Source organism: Mesoplodon bidens (assembly GCF_964165515.1).
Source record: "Mesoplodon bidens genome assembly, chromosome: 15".
In the NCBI taxonomy this organism is placed as follows: domain Eukaryota; kingdom Metazoa; phylum Chordata; class Mammalia; order Artiodactyla; family Ziphiidae; genus Mesoplodon; species Mesoplodon bidens.
Window position 1 is genome coordinate 87,264,619 of NC_138171.1, and position 25,029 is coordinate 87,289,647.

Below are 25,029 nucleotides of genomic sequence, written 5' to 3' on the forward strand. Positions count from 1 at the left end.
TCTCCTAAATGCTGCCCTGGGGGTCAGGAAAACCCACTTGGCTCCTGGTTCTGGGACTAGCCACCAGTCCAACTGAATTGGCAGGACATTGCCCTTTGTCCTCTAGCTGGGAAACCCCAGCAGGTCAGGGCAGCATCCACAGCCAGCAACAGTCCCAGGTCACAGTGGCTCCCTGTCTAGCACCTGCTTGCCCCCTGTGATGGGGAGCTCATCACCACAGGGTCCAGCTGCAGGAAAGAGCTGGCTCTGGACTGGAAGACTGTCTCTGCTCCTGCAAGTGGGCACAGAAGCCACCCTGTCCCCCTGCCAGGCCTATCTCAGGAAAACACCTTCCCTCCTGCCAGGCCCTGTCTGGACAAGCCCTGGGCCTGGTGCCGGGTGGGCGGGGTCACTTCACTTGTCTGGTGTCAGTGTTTCTGGCTGTCTGTCCTCATGCCCACAGACAGGTTTCCCCGAGAATGTGGAGGGGAGCAGCCCAATAACTGAGGTCCCCACAAGAGGTACTTTTCCTTAATGACTTGGGTCACAGATGCTCAAAGTGGAAAACTGGGAAACAGATCAGGACACCAAGACCCCCGAGGGGTCTCAGGCCCAAGGGGCAGCCCATGCGCACAGGCCGCAGGCGGGGAGACTCCTGGAGGGAGTCGCCCCACCCGCAGGGCCAGCTCGGGGACCATGCCCCTTCCCCAGCCTCCGCTGCCTCTTCCGTGAATCTGGGAGACTCACATGCCCGCCGGTAAGAGAGGGCGGATGGGAAAGTCCTTTCAAATCCCAGAAATGCGACGGGCGTTCCTGCTGCGCTCCGGGCGGTGGTGGGGGCCACCGGCCGGCCTGCCCGGCTGCACCTCGGGCAGATCTCAGTTTCCCCGTCTGTAAAGTGGCCTTGACCGCACTGCTCCAGGAGGGTGGGGGTGGCGGAGGCTTTGAAAAGAAAGACAGTCTTGAGGCCTCCCGCGGACTCCTGGGAGGGAGGGAGGCGAGTGGCGGGCGGGGCCTTGGGCGTGGTCTATAGGGGGCAGGGCCTGTTCGAGGCGGGAGCCTTCCCCTGGCCTGGTGGGGCCGGGGCCGGTCCTGGCTCGGGGGCGGGGCCTCTCCGGGGCGGAGCCTGGCCAGGAGGGGTGGGACCTTATGGGGCGGGGCCTTGTGTGGCGGGGGCGTGGCCGGGAGGAGCGGCGCCTGGGGGGCGTGGCCTTGCCGGGGGCAGAGGCTGGCGGGCTGACTCCCGCCGCGCTCCCGCCGGCTCCTAGTCCTCCCGGCGCTCTGGGGCGGGCTCCTCGTCTGCCCCGGGCTCGGGCCGGGCCTCAGCCCCCGGGAGCGCTTTCGGAGCCCCGGCGCCGGCCGGGCGCACGCCGCTGCCCTCATGGCGGCCATCACAGCGCTGCAGCAGTGGTGCCGGCAGCAGTGCGAGGGCTATCGGGACGTGAGCATCACCAACATGACCACGTCGTTCCGCGACGGCCTGGCCTTCTGCGCCATCCTGCACCGCCACCGGCCCGACCTCATGTGAGTGCGCCCGCTCCCCGCGCGCCGGCCTCCGGCGGGGAAACTGAGGCCGGGCTGCTCGGACGGGGGGCGGGGCAATGGGCCGCGGTCAGAACTCCCGGCCCGGGGCCTGGTGGGACGAACGCTCTGGGGCCGAGCGGAGCCGGACCCTGCAGGCACGCCCGCCCCGTGGTCCCTGCAGGACCTCAGTTTGCCCGGCCACCAAGTGGAGCTGGGCCGGAGCCAGGACGTGCGGCCGCCCCCGCTGGCTTAGTCAGTCCATGAGTCAGGCCAGCGTCCTGGGCTCCGGCCACAGCCAGCCCTCCCCGTCGGTCTCCCTGGGAAAGGGCCAGCATATTCTGGGCCCTCTGAGGCCCCCACTGTCCTGGGACATACCTACCAGATCAGGGGGTGGGGGGCACTCGGGTCTTACTGTGTGGTACTGGCCGTCCCCCAGCCTGTCCCGGCACCTTTAGGAATGCAGCCCAGGGTCACTGTGGGGGAGGGGCCAATGCAGAGCAGGAAGCTTGAGACACCCACCCCCCAGGTCCCCTTGCCCGGGCCTCCTTACCCTGGGGTGATGGGGCATAAGATGGGAGCCGTGGGAGGTGGGGAGGGGAGGGGGCTAGGTCATCTCCCCCCAGGAGGGTCTAGGGGTCGAGGCTGGGAGGTTGGCCCTGCCTTGTTGCCAGATCTTGTCCCCGCCCTGGACCCGCTCCGTCTGTTATTCACTCAGCAAACGCTCTTTGGCTGTGACTGGGACCCGGCTTGCTGGGACAGCTCTGTGCTGTGAGGCCCTGGCCCCCTGCCTCGTGAGAATTCACAATGAGTAAAGCTGCCAGGGAGGGTGCCTGGGCTGGGTGGATGGACGCTCAGGAAGGGTGTCCTTGGAAGATGCCTCCTGGAAAAAGCATGTTGTTTGTTAAATGTTAAAAGTGTTCTGAAAAGTCATGGCTGGAACCAGGGGTGGGTGGAGCGTGTTTGCCAGGGAGGGCTCTGGCTGGGAGCAGCCAGAGGCAGCACCTTCTCCATGCTGCCCTTGGGCCTCTTGCTGTACAGACGGGGAAACTGAGGCCCAGAGAGGAGACAGCCTTGTTCAGGACACAGAGCATGTCAGGCAGAACCAGGGCTGGCACATGGGGCTCGTCCCCTGCACCCAGATGTCCGCTGTACCCCCAGGGACTGTCCCCAAGCACCGCCTTCTATGGGGAAGCTAGTCTTAAGAAAGAGGCCTGCATGGATTTCCTCCTCCCGCCTGGGGTTGTGAAATGCATCTGTGGAGCCGCGTGGGGAGTCCTCTCTGCTCCCTGCCCGCGGATTTGCCTTAGTTGCCCTCAGAGCCAGATGTCGGGGCAGCATGCGCTTCCACTCTGAACACCCGAAGCTGAGCTTTGATTGTGGGGGGCCGGGGTGCTGGGTGCTGGAGACTGGGAGACTGAGAGACGGACTGGCAGTGGAGCCTGGGGCAGGCAGGGTCCCCGGGGGGCTGGCTGGTGGCTGATCCCAGGCAGCCTGGACCGGGTCAGCGGGAGAAGTCTACCATTGGCGGGAAAGAGGGTGCCGCCCTCTGCCAGCCCAGCAACCTCAGGACGCTGTGCGGGTGTAAATGGAGATTTGGGGCCTTTCCGAGTCCCGGGAGCTTCCATCTGTTCCCAGCTGTGCTGGGGTTAGAGGCCTGTGTGTGTGTGTGTGTGTGTGTGTGTGTGTGCACCTGTCCCAGCACGCACTGCCCGTGGGTGATCACAGGCTTGCACATGTGGGTGTCTCCACATGCTGGCACAAGCTGGTGTCTTACAGCAGTTCACATAACCATTATTGAGTGCCTGCTGTATACGCAGCACTGTGTACTGTACCGGGTGGCCTTGGCCCCTGCCTCAGGGAGTGACGGTTTGGGTACAGAGACAGACAGCAAACAGATAAATGAACAGAAGCTCAAGGCAGCTCCAGAGGGTGGTGAAGGCTGGGCAGGGAGGACGCTGGGAGGAGGAGGAGGCCGCACCCTCGCACACCGCAGTGAGTTATCTCACTTACTGCTGGCTTGGTCATTGGTCACCTGCCCCCACTGGACTTTCAGCTCCAGAGGGTGGGGATGTCTGTCTGCTTTGTTCACTGCTGTGTCCCCCGTGCCTGGAGGACGTCTGGCACGTGACAAGTGCTCAGTAGTTAACAGCACGCAGTCGGAGGTCTGTGGATGAGGGAGGTCTGCTTGGGGCCCAGCAAGTATGGCCGTTGCTTCCAGGTGAGGGCTCTGCAGGTGCCTGGGAGCAGCAGGCAAGGGGAGGAGGAGGCCACGGGGGCAGAGATGGAGGCACGTGGCCACAGTCAGGGAAGGCCACCAGAGGCTGGGAGGGACAAGGAACACAATCCCCCCCTGAGCTTCCGGAGGGAGCTTGGCCCTGCTGACACCTTGATGTCAGACTTCTGGCCTCCAGACTGGGAGGGACGGAATAAATGTCTGTTATTCTAAGGCGCCCAGTTTGCGGACAGTCCTTGAGGCAGCGGTGGAGAGCCGGTCGGGCTCCCATGCGTGGCGGGGCCCACAAGGGGCTCCACAGGTACCGGCTGATCGAACCCCGTGCGTGTGGGCCCACGTGTGTCACGGGCCTGTGTCTGTGCCTTAGAGACCCCTCCGCCACCTCTGGTCCCAGCGACGCCTCTGGGCAAGTTGGTGGCTGGGGGAGGGGTGGTCTCACCAAGAAGCCCTGAGCCACCCCACTGGCCCCCAGTGGTGCAAGAGGGGGAGGAAACACGCAGGCACCTCGTGGGGTGGCCGTCCTCCCAGGGGAGCCCCCGAGCTCAGACCCGGTGACACTCACCCCCACCCTCCCCATCCTGTGAAGACCCTCCGGCAGCAGGAAAGTGGACATCCTGTCTCCCTGTCTCCTAGCTTCGCCACCAGGAAGTCCTTCCCTTTCTCTGCTCCTGTGAGCCTGTTTCCTCCTGGCCCCCAGTGGAGGGGAGCGGCTGTGAAAGGAGGAGCTGGGCGCTGAGCCTGCCGGGTGGGAGCTCCGGCTGCCTGGCTGTCCTCCTGTTGGCTCTGTCTACTGCGAGTTCACCTGTGCCCTGCAGTGGTCGCCCCCCAGGGACACAGACAGGTGTGCGGGTCTCACGCTCACCCACCCCGCCCCTGGCCGGCCCACCGGGCCCACCCCATAGCTGTAGGTGCCCACCCCATAGCTGTAAGTTTCGCAGGTGGGCCTGGAGGTGCCCGCCTGCCCGCAGGGTCTGTTTCCCCAGTGACGCCACATCCGCTGAGCAGCCCAGCAGCCAGGTGAGCTGCAGGAACCGCTCAAAACAAACACACCCTTCCTGCCTCGGGGCAGTAAACCTGTGGGGCTGGAGTGTTCCTTCCCCTCCAGCCAGACCAGGAGGGACTGAAGCTCCAGGAGGCCGGGAGGGCGGGAGGAGGGTGGGCAGGCAAGACGCCAGGGCGGCAGCCCTTCCCAGAGGCAGGGGCTGGGCTTCCTTCTCCAGGGCCTTTGGGGCGGGAGGGGTGCTGGAGGCCGGCCCTCTGTGGGAGCCGCAGAGGGGTCAGGGCTCAGGGAGTGGGTTCTGTGTAAACTCGCTGGGCCTCCCCCACTCCTCAGTCCCGTGGGGGATGACCTGACCTTTCCCTGCAGCTCTGGGGCCCCCGCCAGGCTGGGCCACAAGTGGGGGGCGGCTCCCTGGCTGCTCTTGGAGACGCACCCGTCGTGGGGTGTCAGCAGACTCACCCCTGGAGACCCGCACCCAGAAGCCCCTTCCTGGGCCAGAGCAGAGTGGGCTGGGCCCCCGGTACGGGCTGGCCTCCCCCGCCACGCTGGCTTCATGGTCAGCAGGAAGCCGCCTGGGGACAGAGGCCTCTGTTCTTGGCCTGAGGGCCTGCGGCTGGGCTCAGGCCCGACGCCCCCCTGATTCCCCCTTAGGCCACTGCAGGAGCCCTGGGCTGACCCCTCCTGGCTGGGCCCTGGCCGGGGTCGGGGTCTGCGCCAGCCTGAGGAAGGCCTGCAGCAGGGGGGACCTTTCCTCCCCGCCTCGCCTCGGGCACCTCCTCCGTCCACTCCCCCCTGGCTCTGTCCACCCTCTCCCTGGCCTCTTGCAGAGTGTCTGCCTTGGTGTCTCTGTCCCTGAGCCCCGCCTCCCCCCCTCCACCCCCACCCCCCGCCTCTGCCCTATGGGCTCTCCTGTCTCATCTCTGGGCACTTTGGTCCCTATGTCTCTCTCCATCTGTATTTCAGCCTCTCTCTCTGTCTGTCTGTCACTCTCCCTCTCTGCTCCCCTTCCTGGTGGAATTAACTCCAGATGTGCTGGGGATGCCCGGAAAAGAGGCTGGGCTTCTCTCATCTCCCCCCGCACCCCACTCCGCCCCCAGTCCCAGCACCCACCCCCATGCAGTTGCATTTAGTTCCAGTAAATAAACAGCGTGAGATCAGCTCTCCAGGAATTTGGAAGGGGGTACACATTCCCAAGAGCCCCCGAGGCGTTGGGGGCAGGAGGAGGTCAGCAGCCCTGGTCAGCTGTGGCCGGCGGGAAGCAGGCCGGGAGGGGCCGTGCGAGCCTCGGGCTCTCTCAGCCAGGCCCGGCGCCGGCCAGGGCAGGGCACACAGACCCAGTGAGCTCATTCATTAGGCCGGTGCTGAAAGAGTAAACAGATGCCACCGAAGGCCCCTCACTCAGCAAGCACTGGACAGACTAACTCATCAGCAGTGTTCACAGAGTGCCAGCTGTGTGCCTGGCCCCAGGCAGGTACCTTGGAGTCATAGCAGAACATACCTGATTTTTATTTTTTTATTTTTATTTTTGGCCATACCAAGTGGCTCGTGGGATCTTAGTTCCCCGACCAGGGATCGAACCCGTGCCCCCTGCAGTGGAAGCACGGAGTTCTAACCACTGGACCACCAGGGAATTCCCAGAATATCCCTGATTTTAAATACAGGAGTTCACCTAAAAAAATGATCTACCTGGGGAGTGTGCCCTGGGTCCCTGCCCGCCGGTGTGCAGGTTCTCGGATGAAGATGCTGATGCAGTTTGATCCTGCAAGACCTTAAACACAAGCCGGCCACCTCCCTGAGGTGAGCCCAAGGTATCAGCCCGGGAGGCCCGCTGATCAAGGTCCTGCAAACGGGCAGCTGAGACGACAGAAAGGAGCCTTCCACCCGTTCCGTCCAGGAGCCCAGGGCGGTGTCAGCAGGGCTGGTTGCTCCTGGGGCCTCCGCCCTGGGTGTGCAGACGCTGTCTGCTCCCCAGGCCTCTGCCTCGCCCTCCCTCTCTGCACATCTCTGCGTCCAAATTTCCCCTGTTTGTGAGGACACCAGTCATTTTGGATTAGGGCCCCCCAGTGGTCCACTTTAACTTGATTCTGTAAAGTCCCCGTTTCCAGAAAACGTCACGTCCTGAGGTCGTGGGGGTTAGGACTCCATCAGGCCTCTTTTGGGGGACACTTCAGCCCATCCCATGGGGGGTCGCCTGCTGGCGGAAACCTGGTCCCGTGGGCTTCCTGGCGGGGACGGGCGGGCCTCTCCTTGGCGCTCTCTGAAGGGATTTGCGAGGCAGCTCTGACCCCTCGCCCGTCTCCGCCAGCCCGCTGGCTTCAGAGCTCCGGCCCCGGAGTTCTCAGGGACCGAGTTGATGCTGGCGAAACCCCCTGCCGAGGGGACATGAGCTCAGGCCTCGGGGGGATGGGCAGGGCCACTCGGGGCTCGGGGAGCAGCGCGAGCCAGGGCCCCAGGGCGCTTGGAGGGAGCTCAGCCTGGGAGGGGCGTGGTAGTCCTGGGACTGGCCCGGCTACTCCGGCCCAGCCGTGGAGCCTTGCGGGTCCAGGGAGGCAGCTTGGCTTTGGTGCTGAGGGTGGCGGTCCTTGAACTTGAGTGGAAGGGCAATTCTGCCCCCTCTGGCCAGCACGCCTTTGACCCTGCTCAGGGGGGCTGGCACCGCGTCATGGGTGCCCCGATTTACGCTGAGACCCTCTGAGACCCTCACTCTGGGTCTGCAGGCAGAGAGGGCGCTGGGGGCAGCTGGCTGCCCCAGATCACGAGACGGAGCCGTTGCAGCCCCCCGGGGGGACCGAGGCCAATGTGGGGGCGCAGAGGGCTTCCTTCTCCTCCTTGTTTGGAGACAAAACAGACCTTGTTTATCCTGCCCTCCAGCACCGGGCATCTTGCTGAGGACACGGCCGTTTCGGTCAGTGACCCTGGGCAGGTCTGGAGAAGAGATTGAGCTTTCAAAGGGGTGGTGGGGGGAGGGAGGGAGAGGCGCTCCTGAGACCCCAGTCAATGAGGATGGAGGGGCCTGCGTGGCTGGGAGCCCCCCCGGGGTGGCGGACGTGCCCGCGGACATCGCTGGGCGTTGGGCTGCCACGCCCACCCGCCCACTCCTCTGGTCATTTGTCCCCCACAGACAGGTCTGTCCGCCGTCCTGTCCTGGGCACAAAGCACCCTCTGTTCTCCTGGGGTGGTCTCACATCTGGAACATGTTACCTGGGAGGTGGTCCAGGCGGAAACTGGGAGGTTTCCCGAAGAGCCGGGCAGGTTGATGAACGGCAGCTGGAGGCCGATGGGGCCCCTGAGGCGGGAGGTGGGCAAACTGCAGCCCCTGTCCTCCTCCCACCCCCAATGTGTGGCCAAGGGCCAGCCGCTGCCCCAGCCTCAGTTTCCTCATCTGTGTAATAGGCCTCCCGGGGATGTCACAGGGTCAGGGAGGTGGGGTCAGTGCATGGTCAGGGCTGGGAGCCAGGCCATCCTAGGCCAGGTGGCCGCAGGGTCTCCCCTCCCCCCCTCTGTCTGCCACCTGCCCGGCCTTGAGCCAGCACCCTCAAATTCACCATGAGAAGCCGTGGTCACCCTCTCAAGACGGGGACCCTGAGGCCCCAAGAGAAGAGGGGGCCCGCCCGGGTCAGACAGCACGGCCGGGATGAGTCGGGATGCGGCCCCCCTGCCCTGCCCCCAGCTCTCTCCTGTGCCACGAGGCTTCCGGAACAAACCAGTTGACCCCAGAGTGGCAAGGCTGCCACCCAGGACATGAACAGACAGACAGATCTGTATTTAACCAGCCCTCCCGAAGGTGTTGGGCCGCGTAGCTGAACGTCCGGTGCCGGGCCGGCCGCCTGCTAGGGTCTGGCTGTGTTTTCCGGTCAGAGCATCCTCCCGGGTGTGCTGTGCCGGGCGTGTGTGTGGCGTGCGGGGACCGGCCTGAAGCTGGCGCTGCGCTTCTCCTCCTTTCGGAAGGATCGCTGCGCTCCTGGCCTCTCCGGGCAGGCGTACCATTCTGGCTGGGCCTGGGGCCCCTGCACCCCTGTGGTCAAGTGTGTGGGAGGCACTGGGGGCTCTAATATTCTCAGCCTTGAGGGTCTGCCCCCTCGGGAGGACGACTGGGCACCTGGTGGGCACGTTCGAACCCCAAACACCTGGACGCTGGGGCCGTAGTCCCCGCTCTGGTCCTGTTCCCCCACTGTGTGGCCTCAGGCAAGTCATGGAGCCTTTCTGTGCCACGTCGCCTCATCTGTGGGAGGGGGGCATTGACGGCGTCTGCAGGTGCAAGTTGGTATTTTTATTTTTATTTATTTTTTTATTATTTTTTTTGCGGTACGTGGGCCTCTCACTGTTGTGGCCTCTCCCGTTGCGGAGCACAGGCTCCGGACGCGCAGGCTCAGCGGCCATGGCTCACGGGCCCAGCCGCTCCGCGGCATGTGGGATCCTCCCGGACCGGGGCACGAACCCGCGTCCCCTGCATCGGCAGGCGGACTCTCAACCACTGCGCCACCAGGGAAGCCCACGAGTCGATACTTTTAAAGAGCTGAGCACAGCAGCGCTCATGGGAGGCGCTGGGTACATAAAGCAGTGGTGGGAACTGGGAGGTGGACCGAGGGCCCGGCTCGCCCTGACCGGTGGGCAGCGTGGAGCTCTGCCCACAGGAGCCCCTCAACCCCAGGGCATCGGCCTCCCGTGACCCACAGGCCCGTGAGCTGCCCAGGGGGATGCAGCCCACCCCAAGCAGGGCCCTGGCTGGGCCGCCTGCTCGGCCACCCAGGGCCCGCTTCCAGCTACACCTAACTGGGCGGCGCAGAGGTGGGGCTTGGCCTCTGCAGGGCGAGGGGTGGAGTCTGCAGCCGGGGGCCTGTGTGGGCCGTTGGGGCCCAGGTCTCGGGAGGTGCTGGACGGCATCCCCGGGCCCAGAGCAGGGCCAGAGCCTGAGGCCTGGTGCCCAGCCCTACCCTCCTCTTGGTCGCTGTGTGACCTCGTTCCTTCACTGCCCCACCCCTGGCCTCGGTTTCCCCCTTTAGGCAAGATGACATCTGAGGCCCTTGTGGCCCCTCCCTTCCTTCTTGGACCCTGAGCTACTTTGAACACCTGTATTTTAATTTTCCAGAAACTTCGATGCCCTCAGGAAGGAAAACATTTACGAGAACAACAAACTGGTGAGTGCCTTCTCAGCCCGGTTTGCGCCGTCCCCAGCCCGTGTCCCAGGGACCCGAGTGGGCACAACCTTCCCCAGGGTAGCCGCAGAGTCACTGCTGCCCATAGGTGGGCAGGGGGAGGCCGGGCACTCGCCGCTGGGCTCTACAGCCTGTCCCGAGCTGGGCAACCCCAGCTCCCCAGAATAGCCCCTGATCTCACAGCCAGGCCTCCTGGTCCCTCTTTTTCTTGGTGGGGAGGGGAGGGGAGGGCCGGACCCTCCTTCCCACCCAAGGCAGAGCAGGCTCCGAGGTAGCTCTGTGGCACAGGGTCCCCGGCTGGGTCTTGGGATGGACCCGCTCTCTGGCTGGCTGCGTTCAAGTCCTGCCCAGCCATCGTGCTGTGGGACCCCACCCCGTGCCAGCCCGCCTCAGCTTCCCTGCTGCAAAATGAGCTCCATGACCCCACGGGGCTGATGCCCAGAAACTTGGCCCATGTTCTCTGCGCTTCCGCTGTGGTCCCTGCCGGGGTGCAGCCGTGAGCAGGACGCCCACCCCCATCAGGTCTGCGAGTCTGGGGGCAGCACCCGCAGCGCTGGCGATTGGAATTTAAATTTAACTTAACTGAGATGAAATAAAATGACACATTCAGTTCCGCAGCTGCACTGGTCACGTTTCAGGCACTCACTAGCCATGCGTGGATGGCTCAGAGTAGGATGCGTCCACCGTGACGGGGTCGTCGGACCACACTGACCACGGCTAGTGCGTGGGCGGGAACGGGAGCCGTAGGGAAGAGGTGGGGTGGGGGCGTGGTGAGGGGCAGGGATGCTGGGTGAAGACGAAGGAGAGGGGGCTGCTAGGGTGAAGGCTCTGGGGCTGGAGGGCACCAAGCTTGTGGGAAGGAGCAAGGGGGGTGCGGCAGGAACAGAGGGGCGGGTGGCTGGGGTGGAGGCTGGGACAGAGGGTGGATGGGCGGCGGGGAGGCCGGGACAGAGAGAGGAGGCTGGGGTGTGGGGGGACTTGGCTTCTTCTCTGAAGGCTGCTGTGCTATAGGAGTGGCCAGCTTCTGGGTATGTTGGGTTGGCTGAAAAGTTCGTTCAGGTTTTACTATAAGATCCTACGGAAAAACCCAGACTAACTTTTGGCCAAGTCAGTGTTTGGAAGGACTCAGAGGCAATAGGAGGCCTGTGTTCCTAGGGCGGCGGGGGGTCCCTGTGGGGGCCTCAGCTTAGATGCACAGAGATTGAGGTGGGGGTCCTGGTAGTTTAGGGGAGGGCTAGAGTGTGAAGGCAGGAGCCCGGCTGGGCTGGCAGGGCAGGGGAAGGGAGGAAGGGATGGGGGAGGGAGGGAAGGGAGGGGAGGAGAGGGAGGGAGGGGAGGAGAGGAGGGGAGAGAGGGAGGGGGAGGGAGGGGAGTGGGGGAGGAGGGAAGGGAGGGGAGTGGGGGAGGAGGGAAGGGAGGGGAGGGAGGGGAGGGAGGGAGGGGGAGGGAGGGGAGTGGGAGAGGAGGGAAGGGAGGGGAGTGGGGGAGGGGGAGGGAGGGGAGTGGGAGAGGAGGGAAGGGAGGGGAGGGAGGGAGGGGGAGGGAGGGGAGTGGGGGAGGAGGGAAGGGAGGGGAGGAGAGGAGGGGAGGGGAGGGAGGAGAGGGAGGGAGGGAGGGAGGGAGGGGACGGCGGAGGAGCCCCCACAGGCCACTGCAGAGTCGGGGCAGAGGAATCAGCTGTGGCAGGGGTGGGGAAGAAGCAGCAGCAGAGATCTACAAACCCCCGGGGCGGGGAGCCCACCCGGGGAGCCCACCCCCACCCCCACCCCCGCCCAGTGAGTGTCCCTTGCTGGGCTTTGTCTCCTAGGACACAGGTGTCCCCCCTGGCCTGGGGAAGGCTCCTCCCATGGAGAAAGCTGCCCCCTGACCTGTAAGGTCAGTGTTGGCCAGGGGCGTACAGATTTAGGGGTGTGGGGGCCGTTGAGGAGGTCTCCACGTTGACCTGGGGCTGAAGTCCCAGAGCAAATAGCCCGAGCTGGGCAGGGCCCCCTCAGGACCGGGCTGTGGCCTCAGCTGCTGTTACCGAGGACCCGCCGGGATGGGCCCCAGAGCTCCTTCAATCCTGTGATTGGGCTGTGCTCTCCATGGTACAGACGGGTAAACCGAGGCCAGGGAGGCCATGCGGGCCGAGCAGAACTCGAACCTTGAACCCAGACCTTTCTGGGTTCCAAGCGGCTCTGTTGCCTTGGGCCCCTCCCACCTTCCTTCCGGGGGAGCTGGTGGCCTGGCTGAGGTGGGGGAGGGGCCTCCCAGCCCACCCCACTGACCACGCCCCCCCCAGGCCTTCCGTGTGGCTGAGGAGCAGCTGGGCATCCCGGCCTTGCTGGACGCCGAGGACATGGTGGCCCTGAAGGTGCCCGACCGGCTGAGCATCCTGACCTACGTGTCCCAGTACTACAACTACTTCCACGGGCGCTCCCCCAGTGAGTGCCCACGTGGCCCTCCGTCCCGGGTCCGCGCCTGGCCCCCCAGCCCGCACCCAGCACTGCCGTGGGTGCCGCCACCTCCTCCACGTCCTGCTGCAAGTGACAAGCGGGGTCCAGGCCCCCAGGCCTCCCATTGCCCCTGCTGGAGCAGGCTCAGCCGTCCGCCTCCCTGTCCACTGGGCAGACACCCAGCTCCCCGCCTTACCCTCTCTGTGCGCACAGCTCTCGCCTCGGGCGGCGTGGCTGACCCCGTGTGGGCTCCCAGGCCCTGCTGCAGAGGCCCCCGCGTGCTGCTGATGGTCAGCTGGCCCTGGCAGGGTGTGGCTGAGAGCAGGCCGGTCAGGGGAGGGGCCGGCCTGGGTTCATCATTCCAGCCACTTTGTGCACCAGCAGCTCAGCGCCAGCCCCCCGCCCCGGGCCGACATGCCTCACCCGGGCTTAGAAATGCTTAGAAATCCCCAGAATCGCTCTGGGCACACGGCCAGCCTGACTTAGAGCCCTACTTGGTGGAGAAACAGAAAGTGCCTTTTCCCTGGCCTCAGATCGGGGCTCTCGGAGGGGAGGAGCGTGGGGGAGGCCAGGCCCCTGCTGGGAATGGATGCTCACTGGGGCTACCCCTCCCCCCTCCCCAGCCCCCAGAGAGCAGGGGCTGCCCATCCCCACCCCCCGCTCCATGTTCCGGGCTGGGCACTGGCACCTCCAGGGAACCCGGACCAGGGGTGGCCCCAGAGTCTTTCAGAGCCAGCATGCGGGGCCGGGGCCCCTGACCCTGTGTGTCTTGTGCCAGTTGGGGGCATGGCCGGCGTGAAGAGGCCCCTGTCGGACGCCAGTGAGGAACCGTCTGGAAAGAAGGCCCCGTCCCAACCTGCCAGGCCGTCGCCCACCCCAGCCCGGGGGCAGCCGCTGTCTCCGGTCAGCACAAACCCCACCATCCAGCAGAAGGCTGTAAGTGCCCTGGCCCGCCCTCCCTCTGGTTCTTGTGTTTTCCACCAGCTTCCACTGAGTGGGGCTCTTGGGCCTGAGTGTGTCCCTAACCCACAGTGCCCAGGGTGGGGTGGGGTCCCCTCGGGTCCCAGACACGGCCTCAGCTGCCCCCTGGACTGGCTCCCCGAGTGGTGGTCGGGATATGATCCCCGTTGTACAGACAGGTAAACCGAGGCCAGGGAGGCCCCGAAGGCCAGGTAGGGCCCCGAGCGGGTGTCTTGCCTAGGCTATCCCCCCCCCCCGCCCCGTAGGGCCAGGAGAGCACGTGGGCATGTCCTGCACTCCCAGGCCAGCCCTGCAAAGTGAGGTGGAGACGGGACAGGGTGATGACTTGGGGCGGGGTACTGGGGATTGGGTAGGATTTCTGCACCTTGGGGTGGGAATAGGAGGTGCCAGAACCTGTCTCCTGGCTCCCGGAGACCCCCAAAGTCAGCCTCCAGCCCGCTGCCCTTGGGCCAGGCTGGAGACCCTGAACGCAGAGTCCGGTGGCCTGGGCACGAGCCTCCTCTGGGACCTCCACTCTCCGGTCTGTACAGTGGGATCTTCTGGCCCCTGACGGGGTGGCTGTGAGGAGGGAAGGTGGGGCCGGCCCGTCAATGGCTCCCCCCGCAGGGCCAGGCTGCGGTTGGTTCTGTCAGCAGCACCTGTGGCGTCTGTGGGCAGCACGTGCACCTTGTGCAGCGGCACTTGGCAGATGGGAAGCTGTACCACCGGAGCTGCTTCAGGTGGGCCTGTGTGCGTGCGCGCGTGAGTGTGCACCCATGTGCGTGCTGACGGGATGAGCAGCCCTGACGAGGGCCCTGGGGGAGCCTGGGAGAAGAGGTGTTTATGGAGTGAGCCGCCACCCACACGAGGGCACCCGGGATCCACGTGTGCCTGCCCTGGGGAGGCTGGAGTGAACACGCCTGTGGCTGGAGCCCCCTCTGGTTTCCCCGCCCACCCCAGGTGTAAGCAATGCTCCAACACGCTGCACTCAGGGGCCTACAAGGCCACAGCAGAGCCCGGCGTCTTCATCTGCTCCGGCCACCACCCTGGAACCGCCTCTGCTGGCCCCACGTTGCCGGGCTTGACCCCCAGGCGGCCTGGAGCCCTGTCCATGGACTCCAAGACCCCTGGATCCCCGAAGAAGGCCCAGGAGGCGAGCGGGCAGAGAGACGCAGGGCCAAAGGCCAGGCCGCCCGCGTGGGAGCCTGTGGTGGGCAGCCCGACTGCCAAAGGTTCCCGTCCGGCTGCAGGTGACCCTCCGGCCACCGCCTGCTCCCACGTCCACGCGGGGAGCCCAGCCGGGGCCAGGCTCTCGGTGGGCCCCGTGGGTGGCAAGGCCAGCACTCACGTGACCAACAGCTCTCCGACGGGGTGGTCGTCGCCGGCAGGCAGCCCTCGTTCCGCCGTGACCCCGAGTGCCCAGGACTCTCGCCCGGCCACACCACAAGGCCGGGTAACCCCCCGAGGGGCAGCCCCTCAGACCAAGCTCAGCTCAGGGCCAGCGTCTCCGATCCCAGTGAGCACCCCGGCCTGGACCCCATCGTCCTCCAGGACGCAGCAGGCCCGGGAGAGGTTCTTCCAGACGCCTGGAGCCGCTCCCCGCGCTGGCCCGGCTGGCGGGGCCCCAGCTGCAGCGGACGCTCCTTCCAGGGATGGCAGCAGGGAACAGGCGCTGAGCGTCCTCCGCAAGGCCCTCCACGAGCTGGGGGCGGCTGGCGCTCAGGCGCCCGGCAGGTGGGTGGAGAAGGAGGGGCAGGGGGTGCGAGCCCAGGATGCCAGAGGGGCTGGGGCGGCCGGGGAGGGCTTCTGGGCTCTGGCCCTGCGGGGCCGTGTGACGGCGGGGCTGCCTGTGCCCCGCCTCAGTGTCCTCGTCTGGGAAGTGTGGCGACGTAGACAAGGGAGCAGAGTGCCAGGTGGCCGCCAGGGCGGGGACGCGGCTGTACACTGTAGAGCCGGTCTGACGTGCTTGGGGGCACGGGTGCAGTGACGCTGCCGCCCGGGGCCTGGCCACACCGGATCCTACGTGAGGACACATTTCACAGATGAGGAAACTGAGGCCGGGGGTGGTCCGAGCCCCCCAAGTGGGGCTGCCCAGGGCCTCGTGCCTTCTGCACAATGGACACGGAGCAGCCGGGGTGACGGGGTGAAGGAGGGTCGCCGTGCTGCTGTCCTGGGGCTGCTGGACACAGCACCGAGCCTGGGTGGCTGGAACAGCGGACCTTATTCCTTCACAGAGCTGGAGGCCCAAAGTCGGAACTCCAGGTGTGGGCGGGGCCCCTCCCTCCGCAGGCTCGCGCGGGCTCTCTCTGCCTCTTCCGGCTCCTGGGGGCGCCCACGGCCCTCGATGCGCGTCTCCTCCGTCTTCACAGCCTCCTCTCTGTGCGTCTGTCCTCTCCTTTTCGCGCTTGTTTTCGGTGTCAGGGCCTCCCTAGTCCAGGATGACCTCGTCCTAACCTGATTTTACCTGCCAAGAGCCTGCTTCCAAATCAGGTCACACCCTGAGCTTCCAGGGGGTGGGGATCTGTGGGGACACCATTGGCCCCACTACAGTCGCCCAGCAAGTTCCCACACCAGGCTGACGACAGGGCTGCGCCCACTGCCTCGTGCTGCCCCTCCTGTGGGGGGCCTTCCTGGCTTGGAGCTGCTGGGCCAGCTGGTGGTGCCAGGGGCTCCCAGGGAGGGCACAGGGCGGGGAGAGCGGGCCCGCCTGCCACCCCAGCGCTGAGGGGTGTCCGAGGCTGTCGGGGGTGAGGGTGTGTAAGGACTGCCGGGAGTGCTCCCTGGGGGTGCATCTGGCCCAGCTCCGCCTGGGAGCCCAGCCCCTCCTGGGAGCCCAGCCCCTCCTGGGAGCCCAGCCTGGGATGGCGGAGGAGCAGGGGGAGAGCACTTGGTCGCATACGGGGCCCGGGGCCCCCGGAGGAGCCGCCCTGCCTCGCGGAGGCGCCCGGGGGCCCTGCTGACAGCCTTACTTCCTGCACGTGTGCACGTTGGGGGACGCAGGGTGGCCGTGTGCGGGCCTCCTGGATGTGGCTCAGGATGGAGCTCGGCCTCCACGCTGAAGGCCCAGCTGCTCCTGGGCAGGCGGGTGGGTGGAGGAGGGATGCCCCGGGGGGCAGAACCCATGGCAGCGCCCTAGGCACGGTGGGTCTGGGGGGGTGTTAATGTCAGCTGATACCGGGCTTGAACAGGAGGGTGACGTCTGCCTACGGCCCGCCTCACCCCTCGGGAGGGGAGGGTGGGCACTGGGGAGCAGCTGCTAGGGGAGGCCGAGGGGCTTCTGCCTGGGGGTTGTGGGGGGGCTTCTGGATGCAGCCGTGCCCGACACCTGTGCCCTCACCCACAGGCCCTCACTCGCCACCGGCCCTGCTCCCGGTTCCCATCCCAGATCCGAAGCGCCAGGCGCAAGTCCAGCAGCCAAGCGGTCACAGTCGGCGTCTCTGCAGGCTCTTAGCCCCGCTGCGAGGACCGTGCCGCCGGCCCCGCCGAGTGTGGGCAGCACCTCGCAGTCGTCCGCGCCGCCCCAGGCGGGCAGGAGAGGCTCGGCTGCACCCTCAGGGGCCGTTGGGGCGGGTGCTGGCTCCAGGCTGAAGCCGGAGGCCCCGCGGGCCCAGGGTAAGGGCCCCCGCATCGCGGGCGGAGCCGGGGTCACCGCGCCCAGGCTGTCGCCGTGCGTCGCGGCCACTCTTCTCCCCGGCCTGCGGTTCTGCCGCGGTTTGCTGTTGTGGAGTCTGGCTCCCGGGGTCCCGCCTGGGGATCCGTCACCCTGTGTCACCATCACCCGCCTGCCGGACGCCCCCTGGCCCAGTCCCTGCAGCGCCGCTGTTCCCTGGTGACGGCGCCCGGCGGGCAGCCAGTGCTACTCTCCCTCTTTGCCGCGCCCTGTGGGGTCTCCCCTCTCCTGCGGGGTTTGCCGCCACTGTCCGTGTGCGTCTGTCATCACTGCCCTGTCCTGGTGACGGTGGCCCTGTGCTCTGAAGGCCCTGAAGCCCCCCTGACTGCCCTGGCCTTGGGCTCTGGGCTGTTTTGGACACTTCCTGCGGAACTGCAGAGTTGGTCCTTTCTGGGTGCCGGGGCTTCTCTTAGGGGCACCGTGGTATCACTGAGCTGGCGGCATGCACCACGCAAAGTGTTCTTCCCACTCTGCCCCGTGGCTGAGCCTCCAGCCTGACGGCCACTCTCCCCTGAGCCAACAGGCCTGCAGATCGTCACCGCCCCACACACAGACGGTCTATATCCTTGGGGCTCACCCGCCATACCCTTGCCTGTTTGGCAGCAGGGGAAGTTGGGGCCCAGAGAGAGGCAGTGAATGGAATCCCCCAGGCACACACAGCACAGGGTGGAGTCCTGTCCCCAGCTCAGCCGGTGCTCCTTCCCGGGAGCCAGGCTGGCCACAGGGGTACCTGCGGGTGGGATGGCAGCAGGAAGAAGGGGTGGGGGAGGTGCAGCCTTTCCCAGCAGACCCCCCCACACCCCCACCCAGGCCCGAGTGCCAGCCCCCAGGAGGGCCAGGAGGACGGGCCGGCAGGATGGAGGGCCCGCCTGAAGCCCGTGGAGAAGAAAAGCCCCGCTGAGAGGTGAGGGGTGCATGGTCTGCTGGGCGCTGGACCTATGCCCGTGCCATGGGTTTGTACACACAGGAGCCTGCGTCCGGGGCAAGCACAGGGCCTGGCACACAGTAGGCGCTTCACACCTGCTTGCAGGTGAATGACAGCAACCCCCCCCCCCCACAAACTGACATCCACAGCAGGGCTGTGTGCACGTCTCACCGTGCGTGTCAGCTGTAGAAGCAGAAACCAGCTCCTGCCGGCCTGAGTGACAGGCCAAGTGCCCTCGTGTAACTGGACTTGGAAGGTCAGGGAGTGTCCATCACGACCCTCGGTATCCTCGCTCTGAGCCAGTCTGGAGGCCCTGGGGAATGCGAGCACGTTCGCTGGTGCACATCCACCAGGCCTGACCCTGGTGCTGGGCTGGGACCCCCATGCGCTGTGGGGAGGGGGCAGCCCCCCCAGAAAGCTCAGGATGGAGAGGGAGAGAAGGCCACTGCAGCCTTCTGCGGATGAAGTCAGCCGCTGGGGTCACACAGGAGACTTGAGCCCGTGTTGGTACGGGTCTGCTGCCCTGTGTGCCCTGTGGGAGTCCGTCACGCATGCTCAGAGTCCCAGGTAGGGGTGGGGCCGGTGCCCATGTGTGCATCGGCTGTGGGTACCTGAACACATGCTCACACCTGTGATGTAGGTGCACCTGTCAACATGCACCTGTGCTCCTGGAGGTGGGAGAGTCAGGGACGTGAGCCCGAGGGGCACCACGAGGCCTCTCCTTCGGGCCGGCATGCTTCCCCCAGGCTTGTCTGCACGGGGGTGCTGGGCAGCCTTTTCCCCCCTCCCCTGACCTCTTGCCTTCCATTCAGGGCTCTGGAGCTGAAGGAGCCTCAGGTCCTGGGAGAGCCGAGGGCGGGTGATGCACCCCAGAAGGTCTCTGGGAGATCCGAGGGTGGTGTCCGCATCACCCTGACCCCTGTGCGAGTGGACGGGACACCAGGCCCGGTCGGGGCCAACCTCCTAGGTAATGCCAGACAGAAGCCCCCCTGGCCATCCCCAGCCAGGCAACCCGGGTCTAGGTGGTCCTCTCCTTGGGGGCAGTGGCCCTGCTTGGCCAGGGGAGCTGGTGGTCCTGGCGGGTGGGTGTGTATGTGTAATGCGCGTGTGCGTGCCTGTGCACGTGCGTGACTGTGCGTGTCTGTTCTTAGCACTCAGCCGTCTTTGCGCAGGTCACCAACCCACTGGGCTCGTTTCCCCGTGTGTTGTCGGGGGTCAGGATTCTGCCCCTCCCCCCTCCCGTGGACATGACCCCTCCCGTCGGGCAGGACGTGGCTGTGAGGGCTGACCCCCGTGTTGGTGCCCCTCTGGGGAGGCCCAGCTCAGGGGAGCAGTCGGGCGGGCGCCGGGCCTGCTGACCTGACATGTGACTCTGTCCCCCACCCGTGGGCAGCTGCATCCCCCTCCCCGTTCCAGTCCCCATCCCGCCACAGGAAGCTGGTGGTCCCTGCCAGCCTGGACGTTTCTGGCAACTGGCTTCAGCCGGAGCCCTCGGGGAAGGAAACACCTGCCTGGAGCCGGAGGAAGGAGGAGAAAGCCCCTCCCCAGGGTGAACGAGGTCAGCCCAGGGATGCGCCCGGTTCCTGCTTGGGGTGCAGATGAAGGGGGCTCCTCTAGGAGGATGTGCCCGGTGGGGGTTTGGAGGATGTATAGGAGCCCGCGGAGCCTAGAATGGAGGGAAGACGAGCCTGGGGGCGAGCAGCCGCGCGCACCTGGAGGAGGCTGCGCCCCAGGCCCTTTCAGCGTAGGGACGAGAGGACTGAGCAGAGGCCTCCCCTGCCTCCTGGTGCCTGAGCCTGCAGGCGCTCGGCGACCATGGAGCGTTTGCTCCTGGCAGCTGGTGGGAAGGGTGTCTGATGCCGCTGACCTGGAGGAGGGCAGGGGCCCGGGTGGGCACGGGGGCTTCGGGGACGGGGCCTGGGTCTGTCTATGAACTCTCGCCCTTTGGACACCAGCTGGGGCTGCCCAGGGGCCTGCTGGGTGCAGCAGGGAAGCCGGGGTGCAGGGGGTGTCCCGGGAGGATGGGGCTGGGTGGGGGTCGGGCCCCCTTCCAGACCACGCCTGGGTCACGCTGGGCCGGTGCCTGAAGAGGCCCGTCCTGCCCCTCCTCCAGGGAGGCCCTCGGGCCCGGCCGGCATCCCTGTTCCGCCTGGCGAGTCAGTGCCCTCCCCGGTCAGGGTGAGTAGGCTGGGGTGCAGGTGGGTGAGGGCTCAGCCCCAGGGGTCCCCCGCCCGCACCCCCCTCACCACGCCCTCATCCCCAGCTGCACCCTGACTACGTGCCCCAGGAGGAGATCCAGCGGCAGGTGCAGGACATCGAGAGGCAGCTGGATGCCCTGGAGCTCCGGGGTGTGGAGCTGGAGAAGCGCCTGCGTGCGGCCGAGGAGGGTGAGCCCCGGGCCAACCCCCTCCCCAGACCCCTCTGCCAGCTCCACCCTGGGCCCTGGCCCTGCCCCGCGCGGGCCCCGCCCGCCCCGTGCCCAGCCAGCCCCTCTCCGCAGACGCCTCGGAGGACGCCCTCATGGTGGACTGGTTCCGGCTCATCCACGAGAAGCAGCTGCTGCTGAGGCTGGAGTCCGAGCTGATGTACAAGTGAGTGGTCCCCCCGAGGCCTCCCGGAAAGTGCTCCTCTCCGCACAGGCCTGTCTGGCGCAGGGAGGCCAGTGGCCGGGCCGGGCTCACATCCGTGTCACCTCGGCAGGGCCAGGGATCAGCGCCTGGAGGAGCAGCAGCTGGACCTCGAGGGGGAGCTGCGCCGGCTGATGGCCAAGCCGGGTGCGTCCCCCGCACCCAGCGTGGAGCCCAGGCCGGCGGAGATGGGAGGGGGTGTGAGGGGGGCTCAGTCCCAGGAGGCGGGTACGGATGCGGGCTTTCCAAGGCCCTCTCACGGCTGGCTGCCAGGAGGAGGCAATCATGGCACACTCTCTCTCGAGCCGCAGTGGAGTTTCAGCTCCTCCACTTCCTGGCTGTGTGTCCTTGGCTGAGTCACTCAACCTCTCTGTGCTTGGGTTTCATCCCTGCAAAGTGGGGGCAGTTCTAGCACCACTTCCTTCAGCTGTGGTGAGGACTGAGTTAATGTGTGCAGGGGGCGGGGAGTGAGCGTCAGCTGTTCATTCACTCACTTAGTCATACATTCACTTATTCATTCAACCAGCGTTGCCAAGAGCCCACCATAGGCCCCAAGACCACACCCCCTCCTCCAGTGGAGGAGCCTGACCCTTGGGGAATGGGGTCACTGTGTCCCTGAGCAGGGTGGGGACAGCAGGGCTCCGGCTGATGCCAGCGGTCCCTGCAGAGGCTCTGAAGTCCCCCCAGGACCGGCAGCGGGAACAGGACCTGCTGAAGCAGTATGTGAACACTGTCAATGACCGCAGTGACATCATCGACTTCCTGGATGAGGACCGGCTCAGGCGAGGGCGGGGCCCAGGGGAGGGCGGAGCCCAGGGGAGGGGCCCAGGTTCTCACCTCACGCTCAGAACCGTCCCCTCCCCATCATCCGATCACCGGGAGGGGGATTCCCGCCAGGTACACCTTGCAGGTGGGGCCAGAGGCCGAGGGCAGGCCCTGCCCGGCAGCCTGTCTTTGAGTTTCTCCCCCGACGAGGCCTCTTGTGTGCCCAGCCCCCTCCTGTCCCCAGGCCACTGCTGAGGGGCTGGGCCCCGAGGGGGCAGGCACCTGCCCCAGGAGGGGAGAGGGTGGTGCCAGGGTGTGGCATATGGGTGGGTGAAAGGGCAGGTGCCCTGGTGTTGGGTGGGCGCAGGGCCCTGGTGTGACGCCAGCCCGCCGTGGGTGTGGTCCTCACGGCCCGTTCTCTTCCAGGGAGCAGCAGGAGGACGAGATGCTGCAGGACATGATCCGGAAGCTGGGTGACTGGGTGGCGTGGGAGGTCGGGGCTGGGCTGGACCCCGGGGGAGTTGGGCGTCCTGTAGGAGTGGGTGCTGGGACCCACACGGCAGGCTCACCCTAAGGGAGTGAGTTACCCATCACTTGAGGGATCCAAGAAGCATGGATGGCCCTGTGGTCAGGGTGAGGGGACTTCTTTGCCCTCCAGCCGTGCCCAGCCCAGTGGGCACTCTAAGGGCAGGTGCACGGTGGTTCCCCCGAGGAGGGCAGAGGGTTGGGCTCTGCTGGGGCCCGGGAGGCTCTGCGGGTGGCAGGGAAGGCCGCAGGGCACCGGCCATCAGGTGGGCGAGTGACCCCTCTGTGTCTGTCCCCCAGACCTGCAGAGGAGTGGTGGGGACCAGAAGAAGAAGCCCAGGTTCCGCTTGTCCAACTTCTGGTCCCCGAAGAGCAGAAGCAGGACCCCCGAGTAGCTGCCTGGCGGGGCTCCAGGACCTTCACCCGCGGGTGGGGTAGGAATGTGGGTGGCGGGACCTGCACCGCCCTCTCTGTGGGCTCTGAGTAGCCTCAATAAAGAAACTGACCATGTGGCCTGGGTTCCCTCTCCCGTGTGGTCACGCGCTCCTGGGCAGCCCAGGGGTCTTGGCCACGTTCCATTTCTGCACCAGCGTGGATGTGCCCATGGCCTTGAGAAGATGCTGACCCTCTGGGCTTGGCTCGGGCCCTCTGAGACAGGCATTTTAGCCACTTCCTGACCTGGCTGCATGGACAGGCTGGACATGAGCCTTACAGGAGCTGGGACAGGCCGGGTCTGTGGAAGCTGCACTCGGTGCTGGCCCTACCCCCATGTGGGGATCTCAGTCAAGATCTGTGACTTTGACCTTTAGGACGGAGGCCCGCTGGGCCCTGGGACCGAGTTCCCGGCGTCCAGCAAGGGAATGGGGCCCAGCGCCCTTCCCGACTTCTGGCGGGGCGGCCACGGCCGTGCAGGGAAGGACTGAGGGAGCAGAGTGTCCTCGCGGCCCAGCCCTGAGTCCTCAGCGGCGCTGCCCCCCACCCTCGGGAGACCTGCGGAGTAACCTCCCCTCCGGGCGTCAGCTTCCTCACCTGTGCACGGCGCTGTAGCTGTGCCTTCCTGTGCTGTCTGCAGCCACTGCAGAGCCCTTCGTGGTGGTCCCGTTGGACCCTCAGCGATGGCAAAGTGCCAGTCCTCCCCCACCTGGTGGCAGGCCGGGTCAGGACCCAAGGGTCCTGGAAGGGACAGGGCTGGGAGGTCCTGGCCGAGTGTGCTGGGCCCCAGGGGCTCTCGCTGCTCCTGCTTCCTTTGCTGGGCGGTGGAGGGTCTCAGGTGGGGATTTTTGGAACTTGAGGTCGGGATGTGATCTGGGACAAGGAGGGCAGCTGCCTGGCATGGAGATGGATTCACAGTCATGGCTGTGCTGCTCGGCTGTGTGGCCTTGGGCTAGGGCCCTGCCCTCTCTGAGCCTTTGGTGACCGATGGGCTGCTTGTTGCCTGTGAGGTTGAGGGTGTCACGTGGCTGTGTCTGGACCAGCAGTGATGGTGGACGAGCTCAGAAACTGCCTGCTGCCCCCATCACAGTGAGCACCCGCCCCAGGAGGGTGGGGTGATAGAGGGAGATGGGTAGCCCTGAGTAGTCGGTGGGGCCTGGACTGTGCAGGGACGTGGCCAGGTGGGGCAGCTTGGCTTCCTTCCTCAGGCGCTGGGTGCCATGGGCGGTTCTGAGCAGAGGCCCTGGTGGGACTTGCGTGTTAGGAGGAGGGCCGTGGAGGGTGGCCTGGACCAGCCTGCCTGACCCTTCAGCTGAAACCCCCGCCCCCCACGCTGTCCTTCCAGGCATGCCCCACCTAGGACCTGCGGCAGTGTGGCCTCTTCACCACCAGGGGGAAGCAGAGGGCCACTAAGGAAAGGAGCTCCATTTTACAGATCAGGAAACTGAGGCTCAGAGAGGCAAGGCAACCCCCTTGGAGTCACACAGCAAGTTAGCTGTGGCCTGGGACTGGAGCATGAGGCCCGCCTCCAGCACTCCCAGGGCTGTGCCCTCCACGTGGTCCTGGGAGCCCAGGTGGGCTGGGGTGTACGAGGCATCTTTTATTTATTTATTTATTTATTTATTTATTTATTTTGCGGTACGTGGGCCTCTCACTGTTGTGGCCTCTCCCGTTGCGGAGCACAGGCTCCGGACGCGCAGGCTCAGCGGCCATGGCTCACGGGCCCAGCCGCTCTGCGGCATGTGGGATCTTCCCGGACCGGGGCACGAACCCGTGTCCCCTGCATCGGCAGGCGGACTCTCAACCACTGCGCCACCAGGGAAGCCCCCGAGGCATCTTTAAGACAGGGCAGGGAGGATTCCACCGACCGTGTATTGTCCAGCCCATTAGGCTGTGGGCAACTGGGGCTGGTCCTGCTGGGGACACGCACGCTGCCCTCCATCACGGCTGCTCCCTGGGACCCCAGAGGCCGCCCCGGGGGTGCTGGGTGGGCTTAGGGTAGCAGAGCCCCTTCTGGTGGTCACATCCCCAGGCCCCAAGCCGCCAGCAGGGTTTCCTTGCTGTCCACCGGGGGCCCAGCGCCTTCAGGCCCCATACAACCCGGTCACGGCAGGGCAAGCACGGAGGTGTCCTCAGGGGCAGGGGAGTTACCAGGTCATGCAACGTCCATTCAGCCAGGGGGCAGGGCAGAGGGGACCATGGGACCACCCTTGAGGGTACAGGTGGGGCCTGGCTTCCCTGCTGCCCCCAACTTGGAAGAGAATCAGCCAGTGCTCACCCACCCCAGGGACCCTGACAACTGCAAGGGGGTCCACACCCCAGAGGGGAGCTGGGCATGGCAGGGCACGGCAGGGCATGGCACTGAGTGGGAGGCCCAGCTGGACGCAAGCCCCTGTCTGCTGAGTGGTTCCTGGGGCTTCGAGATCCTGCTTGCGCGTATAGGAGGCACTTAATACGTGTCAGGGCCTTTCCCCAGACATGGCCCAGAGGAATCATGTTCCCATCCGTGGACGGGGTCCGGGTGGGGGGTTCAGGGAGGGCCATTCCCTGGGCAGCACCCCTCACGCCCACACACCCCCCGCAGCCCCGAGGGCCTGGGGCCTGAAATGAAGGACGCTGAGGGCAGAGGCGACCCTCGGACTAAGGCCTGGCCGTGTGGAGGGTCTGGGCTGTTGGGAGCTCAGGGTGGGGGTGACCCAGCAGGGGCTCCTGCCTGCCCCAGGGGAGCTGCCCGGCTTCCCGCCGTCCCTCCGCCCTGGCCTCCTCCAACTGCTGCCTCTGCTTGCCGCGGTCCAGGA

General features: G+C 66.2%; 1 protein-coding gene across 2 annotated transcripts; it reads left to right on the forward strand.

Annotated features, from left to right (window-relative positions):
• Window positions 1-1,227: 1,227 nt before the first annotated feature.
• On the forward strand, window positions 1,228-22,311 carry MICALL2 (MICAL like 2). Of its 2 annotated transcripts, XM_081256850.1 has the most exons (17): window positions 1,229-1,503; window positions 9,826-9,874; window positions 12,174-12,315; window positions 13,106-13,263; window positions 13,915-14,027; window positions 14,248-15,021; window positions 16,631-16,899; window positions 17,768-17,861; window positions 18,695-18,849; window positions 19,276-19,440; window positions 19,996-20,060; window positions 20,146-20,269; window positions 20,383-20,473; window positions 20,583-20,656; window positions 21,177-21,291; window positions 21,701-21,747; window positions 22,100-22,311. In XM_081256850.1, exons 1-17 carry the CDS (start codon window positions 1,361-1,363, stop codon window positions 22,192-22,194), a joined length of 2,673 nt encoding a protein of 890 aa, XP_081112976.1. In that variant the 5' UTR covers window positions 1,229-1,360; the 3' UTR covers window positions 22,195-22,311. The 2 variants fall into 2 exon arrangements, 1 of the variants encoding a protein (XP_081112976.1); XR_014017643.1 differs by lacking the exon at window positions 20,583-20,656 and having other exon boundaries at window positions 1,228-1,503; window positions 22,100-22,191.
• The last annotated feature ends 2,718 nt before the right edge of the window (window positions 22,312-25,029 follow it).

What these genes read in the sequence shown, in the direction of transcription:
- MICALL2 (XM_081256850.1), top strand. Translation starts at nt 1,361, where the DNA reads ATGGCGGCCATCACAGCGCTGCAGCAGTGGTGCCGGCAGCAGTGCGAG. An exon ending in GGTCGGGGCCAACCTCCTAG is followed by an intron (nt 18,850 to 19,275) that starts GTAATGCCAGAC and finishes ACCCGTGGGCAG; the next exon opens with CTGCATCCCCCTCCCCGTTC. An exon ending in CCCTCCCCAGGGTGAACGAG is followed by an intron (nt 19,441 to 19,995) that starts GTCAGCCCAGGG and finishes CCCCTCCTCCAG; the next exon opens with GGAGGCCCTCGGGCCCGGCC.